Genomic DNA, 11,297 nt, shown 5'->3' with positions numbered 1-11,297 from the left:
GTCAGCGTACTGCCTAGCTCGGCGTCAGCTTAACACAAGTGGAGTGATTCTGGAAAGGGAAAGCTCGTCTGAGAAAACGCGCCCGCCAGCGGGGCCCGCTGGGCTGCCGTCCAGGGTGGGAGGGCAGCGCGTGCGTCTCCACGCAGACGGCCCTAAGCCGGGCTAAATGGCAGGCCGAGCCAGTGGGGCCGGGCTCCTGGGCCCCTGCCTCGGCCCTGCCTAGAGTTCCCGCCCTGCCTTCCCTCGGGGAGGTGGAATGAACCTTCCTGTCCCAGCTGCTCCCGTCACGGTGTTCGTCGCCGCAGTAAAAATCCGCGCGGGGACGCCCCACACACTGGATGCCTCGAGGCCCCCAAAACGGAGCCGAAGAAACGGCTTAGTTACGAGTACTCGCGGAGGCTCCGAGCACCCTCGGCAGGCATCTCGCGACCCCCGGGGGCTGCAGCCCCAACTCCACTTTACGGTTTCCGACGGCGCCGCCCGCGCGTGTGCGCGCCCGCCCGCACCTAAATTAGAGATTTTTCGTAAACAGAGAAATGCGTGCTCTCACCGCTGCGGGGTCAGGCCTGGAACAGTGTCCGGGAGGCCGCACCCCCTGTCCCGGGCTGGCGGCTGCCCCCGGTCGTGCCTGCTCAGCTCCCCCATTTCTTCGGTTCCTTCCCCCCGCGCGCGAGCGGCTGGGCCGTGCCTGCCTCCCGGCGGGCTGCCGCGACGCCCCGACCCCGCTTTCAGGGATCGAGTCCCCGGTCCTCATTCCTGCCCGACGGTGCCCACCACGGCCCCCGCCGCCTCGTGTTTCTGGGTATAGGGGGGAGGGTGTGTGCGCACGAGGACAGGGGCCCGTGGAAACCATTTGACGTGGGTGCTGCGAAAGGGCCCTGCTCGCCCTCGGAGACGCCTCTCCAGTCCCAGAGGCCCCTGCCAAACCCGGTGCGAAGGTGGCGGCGGCCTCCAGCTGGGTCCGCGCAGACCTCTCCCAGGGGCCCTTTCCTCTCCCGGGTGAGAGGAGCGGGGCCTGCCGAGGTGCTCACGGAACGGTCCGGGCACAAGGCGATCCCGGAGCGCCCAGAGGAGGAGAGGACTCCGGGGAGCCGAGAGAAGCAGGCTCCAGGTCGGCCAGGCCGGGGCAGCTGCCCAAGCCGGCTCTAAGCGAACCCTCGGCGGCCCACTCCGCTGCGGCGGAGCCCACCGGACCCTGCAGGCCTGGCGGAGGACGCTCCGGGCCTGGCTGGCTGCGCCTTCTTTCCTATCCGCCGCTCCATGGACTCACAGAATGATTTTTTTTTTTTTTCATTTCTTCCATTTCTTATTTTATGTGAGCGTGTCAGATCCTGGAACTGGAGCTACAGACAGTTGTGAGCCGCCGTGTGTGTGGGTCCTGGGAATTTAACCTAGGTCCTCCGGAAGGGCAGCCAGTGCTCTCAATCACTGAGCCATCCGTCCAGCGCCCCCCACCCCCGAATGAATTTTAATCGTGTCCACCCCCTTTCGCCTCTCTCCTGCACTCGGCCTCCCGCTGCTGAATCCTTTGTTCCCAGCAGGGCCTCCGCATAGGCCCTACCCCTTCCTCTTTCCCACCCCTCCCCTAAGGCCTTACAGGCTCTCTCGTCTCTTTCTGTGTGTGCGGCACTGAGTCATAGGTAGGAGGCTCTTTTCCTGGAGCAACCACAACTTACTGGTGGCCACACCACTGAAGAAAGTGGTCTTTCTCCCTTGGCAACCAGAACTGCGCAGAAAGCCTCAGGGTGGGGAGGGATCCAAGCCCCCCCCCCCATGCGAACCCCACCGCCAGCCATCTTGTGCTGAAGTGAGCGAGGGAGTGCAATGGCCGCGTCTACTTTCACATAGGGTCCTGTTCTCAGCTTCCCGGGGGCAGAGGAGGGGAGAGCTATCCAGTTTGCTAGGCATCCAGATGTCTGCCAGTCCGTGTTCCTGAGGTCAGAGGATGAGTCAGCCGCCAGCCTGGGCCACATGGCAGGTTCTGCTCCCGCTGGGCTTCTTGAGGAGTTGCAGGCCACTCTAGACAACGTAACAATTCCAGGCCCGCCTGGGCTAGATGGTGAGTTCCAGTGTGGTAGGATGTTGGGAACAGCCCCCGTGGAAGGGCCTACGGTGTCCCAGCCCAGTTCTGAACCACTAATAGAGCTCCGTGTATGGTTTGTTGAATGAATGAATGAATGAATGAATGAATGAACGAACGAACACCAAGCAGAAGCAACGGGGGCTGGTTGCCCAGCTGGAAGACACAGTGTTCTGTTCCTCAGGGACAGGCTGAGGGGAGGCCTGTCTGCGGGATGGCGCAGGGTGGCATAAAGCTCCAGGGGATTTCCCTGCCCTTGGCGAAGAGGCCCAGTTCTTCCCCTTCCTCGGACATCCCCGGGGGTTCTAAGGGCAGGTCAAGACAAGCAGAAGCCTCAAAAGCTCGGCTGAGGCGGCTACAGCTTCCTGCTGCCTCTTGGCCGTCGCCATCAGTGCAGGGATGCCGGAGGAAGGCCGCCTTGGCCCCTGGGCGCGGCGGAGCTGGACCATGTTGCTGCGTCTCGGCCAGCAGCTGCTGCCGCCGGCGCTGCTGGGGCTCACGGTCGCGGCGATTTACTGTTTCTTCTACTGTGGCCTCTGTAAGCAGCCGCAGGAGCGATCTGAGGTGAGAGGAGGAGAGAAGGGGAAGGAGGGAGGGTACATTCAGGTGCCCGACCGCCGGAGGGCACGGGCGCTTGGAGGATGCGCTGGAGCGCAGGCAAAGGACACACACACAAAAAGGGGGGGGGGCAAAATCGGAACGAGGTGGGTCGAAAAGAGGAAGATGAGACAGAACACCGGAGAGGCCGAACAGGGGGGCCAGACCGGTTCCCGCTGCCCTGGAGCACACGGGGGATCCCGGGCTGGGAAAGATGCCGCCTTAGGCATCCGGGACGACCCGGCCCCCCACCCCCACCCCGGCGTTCCCCACCGTGTCCCGGACTGAGAGCTAGTGCTGGGCGGCTGGAGGGGACCCGGAGCTGCCCGGGGCTGAAAGGCAGAGCGCCGCCCACCTGTGTCTTTGGTGAAGTGGTGGGAAGGATGGCCTGAGGCGCCAGTACCAGCCGATTGTTTGGGCGGTCTGGTTACCTTATGTGAGGCCTGCAACTTCTCACGAGCCTCTGTAAGACTTTACAGCAAAGAAAATCAATTAAAAAAATATCTCAAATTGGGCCATTGGGGATGCAGGATGGACCACAGCCAGCAGGCACACGGACAGGAGGGTCTTTGAGAGACTCTAAAGTGCGTTCCTTGTTTTCTGTTATTTTCTTCCAGACGCACATAGCTGAGTTACAACTGAATATCACAGGTAAGGCTGGGGGGGGGGGGGGGTCCAGCTGGGTGAGGGCTGGAGGCACTAGAAAGAGGGAGGGAGGAAGGGAGTGGCCCTGGTCTGGCTGAGTTGGCTGAGCCTGAACCCAGCATCCAGGAAGCCCTGGCTTCCGTCCCCAGTGTTAGGAATTATAAAAAAGAGAGATGTGGAGGTTACAGAGGTTACACGCGGGTCCACAGATCACACCACGAGATTGGTTCCACGCGGGAGGTTTATTAGGTAGAGGGGGGTTACAGAGAGGGAGGTAGATAGAGATAGAGAAGGAGAGAGAGAGAAGAAGAAGCGAGAGAGAGGAAGAGAGAGAAGAAGGAGCGAGAAGAAGAGGGGAGGGCCCCAGTTCTCTTATAGGGGGGTCCAGAGCATGTGCGGGTGGTTCCAGGTGGTCAGCAGGTGGTCTGGGTGTCTTTCCAAATGCCTGATACCTGCCGGGTCTGCCAGTAAAAATGCCTGCTTGTTGATCCCAACACCCAGCACCACGGGAGACAGGCTGCTGGTCCACACTTGTCATCCCAGAACTCGGGCAGCAGAGGTGGAAGTGTCGGGACTCCAAGGTCATCCCCTGCGACAGAGGGAGTTTGAAGTTAACCTGAGTTACTGTGGGGTGTGGTTCAGTGGGTAGAGCGCTGCCTCGCACTCACAAAGCCCTGGCTTCCATCCTCAGCACACCCTTGCTATCCCAGCACTGGAGAAATGCAAGCAGAAGGACCAGGAATTCATACTTGAGTTCAAGGCCAGTCTGGGCTACAGGAGACCTTGTCTCAAAAGAAATTGAGAATGGAAGAGAGAAAGGAGGGAAGGAAGAACAGAGATGCTAGAGTGAAATGGGGGCATCCACCTCACTAATCCTTTCCTTTCCTCACAACACTCAAAACAGCTCCTTTGTACCTTTGTTTTGTCTACACATCTCTATGAGCGGCCCCATCACAGTGAATGAGGGGCCGGAGACTTGGCTCGAATATGGAGCCCACACCTAGAATCGGCCTCTGAGGGGCTGGGATGTCAGTGGCAGAGAACTCTTAAAACATATGGAAGAGTCTGGGTTCCAAGACACTCCCACGAACAATCCAAAGAAAACAAAAGTGCTGAAAAGTAGGCAGAGAGAATTAAGCCAAGGCGCTGCTTGTCCTGTGCTGGGATTGGGTTCCTTCAAAGTGAAGCCCCATCGGACACGATGATTCACATCCGCCATGCTTGCACCCAGAGGGGCCGAGGCAGGGGCGTTGCAATTTCCACCTCAGCTCACACTACAAGCAAGATTTTGCCTCAAACTTTAAAAACAGACTTCTATATAGTGCATGCTGGCACACTTGTCATTCTTTTTTAATTTGTTTAATTTTATTTTATGTGTACTAGTGTGAAGGTGTCATATCCCCTGGAATTACAGTTACAGACAGTTGTGAGCTGCCATTCGGGTGCTGGGAATTGAACCTGGGTCCTTTGGAAGACCAGACAGTGCTCTTAACCACTGAGCCATCTCTCCAGCCCCACATTTGTCTCACTCAGCAGACTGACACAGGAATATCACGAATTTGAGGGTACCCTAGGCTATATAGCTAGAACCTCTCTCAAAATCAGTAACTAATTAAAGAGATTTTTCCCTCTCTGCCCCAGTAATTTGTTCTGTTTGTTTTTAAATTATCTTTACTTATTTTTGTTGTATGTACATTGGTATTTTGCTTGCGTGTGTGAAGGAGTCAGATCCCCTGTAACAGGAATTACAGACAGTTATGAGTTGCCATGTGGTTGCTGGGAATTGAATCCAGGACCTCTGGAAGAGCAGCCAGTGCTCCTAACTGCTGAGCCATCTCTCCAGCCCCCAGTAATTTGCTCTTAAGGTTCCCTTCCGGGTAGTGGTTTTAAGCTGTTCTGGTTGCTAATTAAGATATTTGGATGGACAGTCCTATTAGTTTTTTTTCATTGCTGGAACAAAATAATGAGCAAAAGCAAGCAAACAGAGGGAGGTGTCTGTTAGCCTGCAGTTGGAGGCTGCAGTCCATCATGGAGGAGAAGGCGTGGAGGCAGGGGGCTGATGTCACTTCACATCCTCAGTCCGGAAGCAGTGAGATGAGAATTGGTGTTCAGCACTTTCTCCCTTGCATTCAGGGCCCCAGCCTATGGCAAGGTGCTCAGAGATTAGTTGTGATGGTGATTCTAGACCCCCACAGCTGACAGTCTAATGAGCCAGCGAAAGGGTAGTGACTGGGGACTTGGTAGAACCCTTCTTCGTCCTTGTAGAGGGCCTACTGTGTATCCAGCCCAGGGATCACGGTGGTTGCCCTTGTGGTCCTCTGAGCTGGGCCCAATATTGCTGGAGACAGAGCAAGAGGGACTTGGGTGAGACCCAGAGACAGCTGGGGACAATCATAGCTGCAGAGTGAGGAAGGGAACCTCAACAGCCAGAGGCATTCCCTGCGCCGTCCCTGTCTCTCTTCCTCTGTCTTCCTACCTATGTGTACTTGCATTTCTCTGACTTTTCTGTTACATCTCCATCTCTCTCCCCATCATATTATCTCTCTCCATCTCTACCACCTTCTTCCATCTCTCTGTCTCCCCTGAATCTTGTGTGCCTATCCCCCTCCCTCTTCTTTTCCTTCTCCCTCCACCTCCCTCCCCTGTCCTAACCCCCTCCCTGTCTAACCTCGGTTCTCATTCCCTTCACCTTCCACCCCCAGGTTCTTGGAAGGGCCCCACACTGCACTGGGAAGCCGGGCCGGCCTTGGGGAGATCCTTCATCCACGGGCCAGGGCTAGAGAAAGGGCAGCTTCTTATCCATCGCGAAGGCATCTACCGGCTGCATGTCCAAGTGACACTGGCCAACTGCTCTAGCACATGCAGCGCCAAGCAGCACGGGGTCACCCTGGCTGTGGGCATCTGCTCCCCCACAGCGCACAGTGTCAGCTTGCTGCGCCGGAACTTCCAGCAGGACTGCACCGTGGCCTTGCAGCGCCTAACCCGCCTGGCCCGCGGAGACGTCCTCTGCACCAACCTCAGCCTGCCTCTGCGGCCATCCCTCAACGCTGACGAGACTTTCTTCGGCGTTCAGTGGGTATACCCTTGACCACAGCTGCTGGATGGCTTGTTTCACTCTGTTAAGAGTAATTTTATTTGCACATATTTAAAAATGTATAGAACACAGATGTGTCCTTCCCTCTCTCCCTGTGTGGTTCCCCCCCCCACTCCTCCCCATTAGGACAAGCTGCTTCTGAGAAGCTTATTTAACACTTCCAAGCTGACCTGACCCCCAAGTTCCTCCAGCATCCCTACCCTTCCTTACCCTGACTTCTACCCTGAACTTTCCAGCCCAAGGGCTACCCACCCCCACCCCCACCCGCCCGAACTCAGAGGCTCACTACATAATTCAAACACTTTGCTCCCCTTCTTCCCCCTCCTCCCTGCAAATAAACCTTCCTTTTTTACTCTCACTTCAGCTTGAATTGATTTATTTTGTTGGTGGAGGAAACCTATTACACCCCATTTGCTTTCCAGCTTCAAGTCTTCTTTTGAATTTGAATTTTGTTCTTAGTAATGCCCTGCCCCACAGCACCGAGGAGGAGGCCTGTGCAGAAGCTGCGGGTCTCAGGGTGGGAAGGGAACACGTTGGGCTTGACCTCCAAGGCCCCCATGACAGGTTACAGCTAGGCCCCACCTTCAAAAGGTTCACAGAGACCCAAAATAGCACCATCCGCTGGGGGACTGAAACTTCAACAGAGGAATCCAAGTCTGATTCAAACCCGAAAGTTCCAATCCTGGTCCCCATAGGCCTTGTGGGCATCTCATAGTACAAAATGCATTTAGTTCAAATTCAACATCCCCTACTCTCATAACACCTCCAACAGTGTTCAGAAGACTGAGCCCAGGGCTGGCAGAAATGGCTCAGCAGTTAGAGCAGCAGCTCTTGCCTAAGGCTGCGGTTCAGTCCCAGCACTCACATGAAAGGCTCACAGCCACGGAGGCCTGTCTGGCAGTCTGGGCCTGACTATGGGCCTATGAGACTATAATTAATGGGGCTTTCCCCATGACAGCGTGGTAGAGAACAAATTATCCGATTCTCAAGAGGAAAGGATGGGATAGGGAGGGAGATGAGGCCAAGGCAAGGTGAAAACCCGGCAGTGCAAGCTTTGTTCCCTGCGCCCCAAGCCTGGGTGTGTGAGTATGTGGCTATTACCTGGTAGACATCCCTTCCCGACGAAGCATCTTTTCCCTAGCTCAGCCCTGTGCTCCAGGCTGCATTCTGTTCTCAGCACTTGCAGTTTGCAGGCAAGATGCACCTGGTTGTTTTTGAGCCAGGGCCTCTCCCGGCACGAGAAGCTCACCCGTTCGTCCAGACTGGCTAGCCTGAGCTGCCGGGTTCCCCTGCCTCTGCTTCCCAGCATTGGTCACACAGTCACCATCACACACCGAGGTGACATGGCGGCTGGGCCTGTGAACACAGGTCTGCCCTGCCCCTCTACTGCCTGACCCTATCTAACAGGTCCCATGTGTGGACATGTGCATTTAGGCCAGAACAAATATTCACAGCCAGAAACAGTGAGTGTGTTATAGGGAAATCTGTGTTCTCTGCTGTGTTCCGGTTACCCTAAACTATAAAAGGATATGTACTTACATGAAATAAAAATGACCTCAGTGGAAACATCCTGTGATGGGAAAGGGCTCTTACTTTCATAGTTTGCGCCTGGGCTATTAATAAAGGCAGAGCTTCTGGGGGATCTCCACAGTCGGCATGGATGATGTCAACAGGTACAGCCTTGAAAGTTTCCCTCGCTGACGTCGGCTGTGTAGCAACTTGATCTACAAGTTAAGTGAAAACCGTCTGTGGCAATGGCATCACACACCTTCAACCTCAGCGCTCGGGAGGCAGAGGCAGGTGGATCTCTGAGTTTGAGGCCAGCCTGGTCTACAGTGTGAGTTCCAGGACAGCCAGGGCTACACAGAGCAGCCCTGTCTCGTGGGATGGGGGTTGGTGGGCAGAGGTGAGAGTGCTGGCTGTTCTTCCAGAGGGCCTCAGCTTGGTTCCCCGCACCGGAAAGGCAGCTCAGCCATCTGTAAGTCCAGTTCCATGAGACCCAGTGCCCTCCTCTGGCTTCCTCTAGCACCGGTAACACACAGACATCCACACAGACACAACACCCATACACATTAAAAAAAAAAAAAAAAAAAAAAAAAAACTACTCTTTATGAAACAGAATAAACAATTTTAAATTGTGAGATTGCAGTCTTCTGTGGCGCACAGAGGGTAATCTTGAGTGTCATTCCTCAGGCAGTACCGCTTGTGTTTTTGAGTCAGGGTCTCTCACTGGCTTGGAGTCCTCTAAAAACACTAGACCATCAGGCCAGGCAGCCCTAGAGACCTTTCAGGAGTCTTCTGCCAGAGCTGAGGTCCTAACGCCCAGCTTTGTAATGGATGCTGAGAATGAACTTCCGGTGTGACCCTAGCTGTGTACTCCTTTAAGGTACATTTGTGCCACCATTGTGAAAATGGTGCATTTCCCCTCAGGATGCTGGCATCATTGGCACCAGCTCTGTTCTGTTTCTGAAAATCCATTAGTATAAAGCTGGGGGTCATGGTACATACCTGTCAAGCCAGCATTCCCAGGAAGCTGAGGCAGGAGATTGGCAGATTTGAGGCTAGTCTTGACTTTATAGTGTGACCTTGTCTCAAAAGACAAAGCAAACAAACAAATCAGACAAAGGATGGAGGGAAGGAGAAAGAGAAAGGGGAAAAGGGTAAGTGATCGTGAGCCCCTCTGTGTGAATCATCACCTCTCCTTCAGGCTCAATCGTTTGACTTGGTCTCAAAAGCACACCTGTGCTTTTGAAACTCGGGGTCTGGGTGGGGGACACACCACACACCATTCAACAAGTGGCCTGCACGCACCTTTCTCTTTCTGTGGAAATAGTATCAACAGTCAAGATATTACTATCATTATTATCATATTGCCTATACGTTGCTATTTTGGGTCAGGGCCATCAATTGACTCACAGATACCCAACCGAAACCTCTGAGCCGAGTCCCCAACGTTCCACAAGGCTCTTGAGAATTCAGCCTTTTTTGTTTCCATGTCTGAGTAACAACATGCGGTATGCATCCTTCAGTGCTGAATAACGGTAGGCCATCCCTTGATTCGGCTGCGGCTGAAAAGACAGGATTTCATCACAGCGTGTTCCTACACGAGGTCACTGAACTTCGCTCATGTTCACCGCCACAATACTCTCCTGTTCCCCATTTCCCTTCTCTCTGGGTTCCTGCTTTCCCCAGCTAAAGCCTGTCCGCCCCCATCAGATCGGCCCTTCTTATAACTCGATCCAAATGCCTACCATTAGGAAAAGGGTGGGTTTGTCTGTCTATGTCTTTGTCTTAACACAATGACCTCCATTTCTATCCATTTTCCTGAAAACGACATAACTTGATTCTCTTTTTTAAGTTTTAAAAGAATGTAATTTATTTATTGTTGGTGTGTTCGTGATTGTCACAGCAATGACAAACAGGTCAGAGGACAAACAGAAGTCAGCTCCCCTCTTCCACCGGGCAGTGGAGGGCTAGAGCTCAGCTCTGCTCTCACCCACGGACAGTCCCACGCAGCCCAGCGGGCCTCGCGTCATTTTTCCTCACAGTTCAACAGGACAGCTTCATTTTGCGCCATCTGTATCTAGGCCACATTTTCTTTTTTGAAGACTTGTTTATGTGTGGTTTCTGGATGTGGGTGCTGTTCCCGAGGAGGCTGGAAGGGGGCGTCAGGCCGTGGAGAGGGAGCTGCAGCCGGGTTGTGCGTGTGTGAGAGCCTTGTGAGCAGCCGGCGAGCATCGCCCCAGCCTCTGCTGACCTTTTTAAAGGGTCACTTTCACAGGTGTGAGGTGATAACATCCTGCCTGTGCTTCAGCTGGACTCCTTTGCACACTAACTTAGCTTAAGAAACAGACTGAATGTGGCGTGCACACAGGTTCACACATACAAGCTACACACACACACACACACACACCACATGCTCAGGTACACACACACACCACGTGTGCACACACCACGCACACACACCACATATACACATATATACACACCACATGTACACACAAGGGTACACACACATACATCACATGGAAAAGTTTGAAGAAGATAGATTATAAATGTACAACCTCCACATAATGAAAAGGAAGCACATTATACTGACATAAACATACACAAAAATTAAAACAGAAAGTGTGAGACACACAATGATGTCCGCTCACGAGTGTCTCAGCAGGTTTCTGTTAGTGTGACAGAACCCTGGGAAGAGCAAACTGGGAGAAGAAAGGGTTTGTTTACTTTCTCTGACAGCTTACACCACCAGTCAGGGCAGGTGCCTGAAGCTGGGGGTGCTGGTGCAGAGGCCTGGAGGATGGGGGAGGAGAAAGGCTGGTGCAGAGGCCTGGAGGATGGGGGAGGGGGGAGGCAAGGAAATGAGCAGAACTGGGAGTCCCCATGTGAGGTGAGATGAACCCCCACTCAGAAAATTAAGCAGCGTGCTTACATGTATGTACCCAACATACGTGAACCCTGAAGGAGGCAGGGACGAAGGGGAGAGGGCCAGCCAAGAGGTTCACCCACTGAGCAAGCACCACGATGACAGGTCAACAACTGTTTAACTAAATTAAGAGGTAAAACCACAAAAGAATATGCAATAAAAAGTTTAAGGGAATGAATACATACACAAATAAAACCAAAAAGACCTATCTGACCAGCTTCCTTTGCCCATTTTCAAGCAGCTTTTGCCATTTGGGTTTTTGTGGTTGCCCTCTGTTTTAGGGTTTGCTGCTGAGGTGTCTGAATTCCTGTTTCAGACATCCACACGGTCGGGTATCTTCTTTCCGGCAGTCTCCTGACTTCCTAGAGGCTCCCTCTTCTCTGTGTTGATTCTTCCCTCCTGCAGGCAAAGTCTTTCTGTTTAACGAGAATTTGTTTTTCTTTTTTTGC

At 53.9% G+C, this 11,297-nt stretch overlaps 1 protein-coding gene and 1 long non-coding RNA gene across 4 annotated transcripts; one reads left to right on the top strand and one right to left on the bottom strand.

Annotated features, from left to right (window-relative positions):
- Window positions 1-2,197: 2,197 nt before the first annotated feature.
- Cd70 (CD70 molecule) lies at window positions 2,198-6,768 on the top strand. Its single transcript, XM_060371329.1, has 3 exons — window positions 2,198-2,644; window positions 3,295-3,328; window positions 6,025-6,768. Exons 1-3 carry the CDS (start codon window positions 2,480-2,482, stop codon window positions 6,408-6,410), a joined length of 585 nt encoding a protein of 194 aa, XP_060227312.1. The 5' UTR covers window positions 2,198-2,479; the 3' UTR covers window positions 6,411-6,768.
- Window positions 3,567-11,038, bottom strand: LOC132648795 (uncharacterized). 3 transcript variants are annotated; one of them, XR_009587203.1, is made up of 6 exons: window positions 9,333-11,038; window positions 9,113-9,237; window positions 8,925-9,001; window positions 8,010-8,140; window positions 6,339-6,438; window positions 3,567-3,911 (listed from the first exon to the last, which is right to left on the bottom strand). It is a non-coding gene; the product is annotated as an uncharacterized LOC132648795 (long non-coding RNA). The 3 variants fall into 3 exon arrangements; XR_009587202.1 differs by having other exon boundaries at window positions 9,113-11,038; XR_009587201.1 differs by having other exon boundaries at window positions 8,925-11,038.
- Between the last annotated feature and the right edge of the window lie 259 nt (window positions 11,039-11,297).

This window comes from Meriones unguiculatus, chromosome 17 (assembly GCF_030254825.1).
Source record: "Meriones unguiculatus strain TT.TT164.6M chromosome 17, Bangor_MerUng_6.1, whole genome shotgun sequence".
Classification (NCBI taxonomy): Eukaryota; Metazoa; Chordata; class Mammalia; order Rodentia; family Muridae; genus Meriones; species Meriones unguiculatus.
Note: the sequence above shows the minus strand (reverse complement) of the source record. Positions and strands in the feature narration are given on the sequence as shown.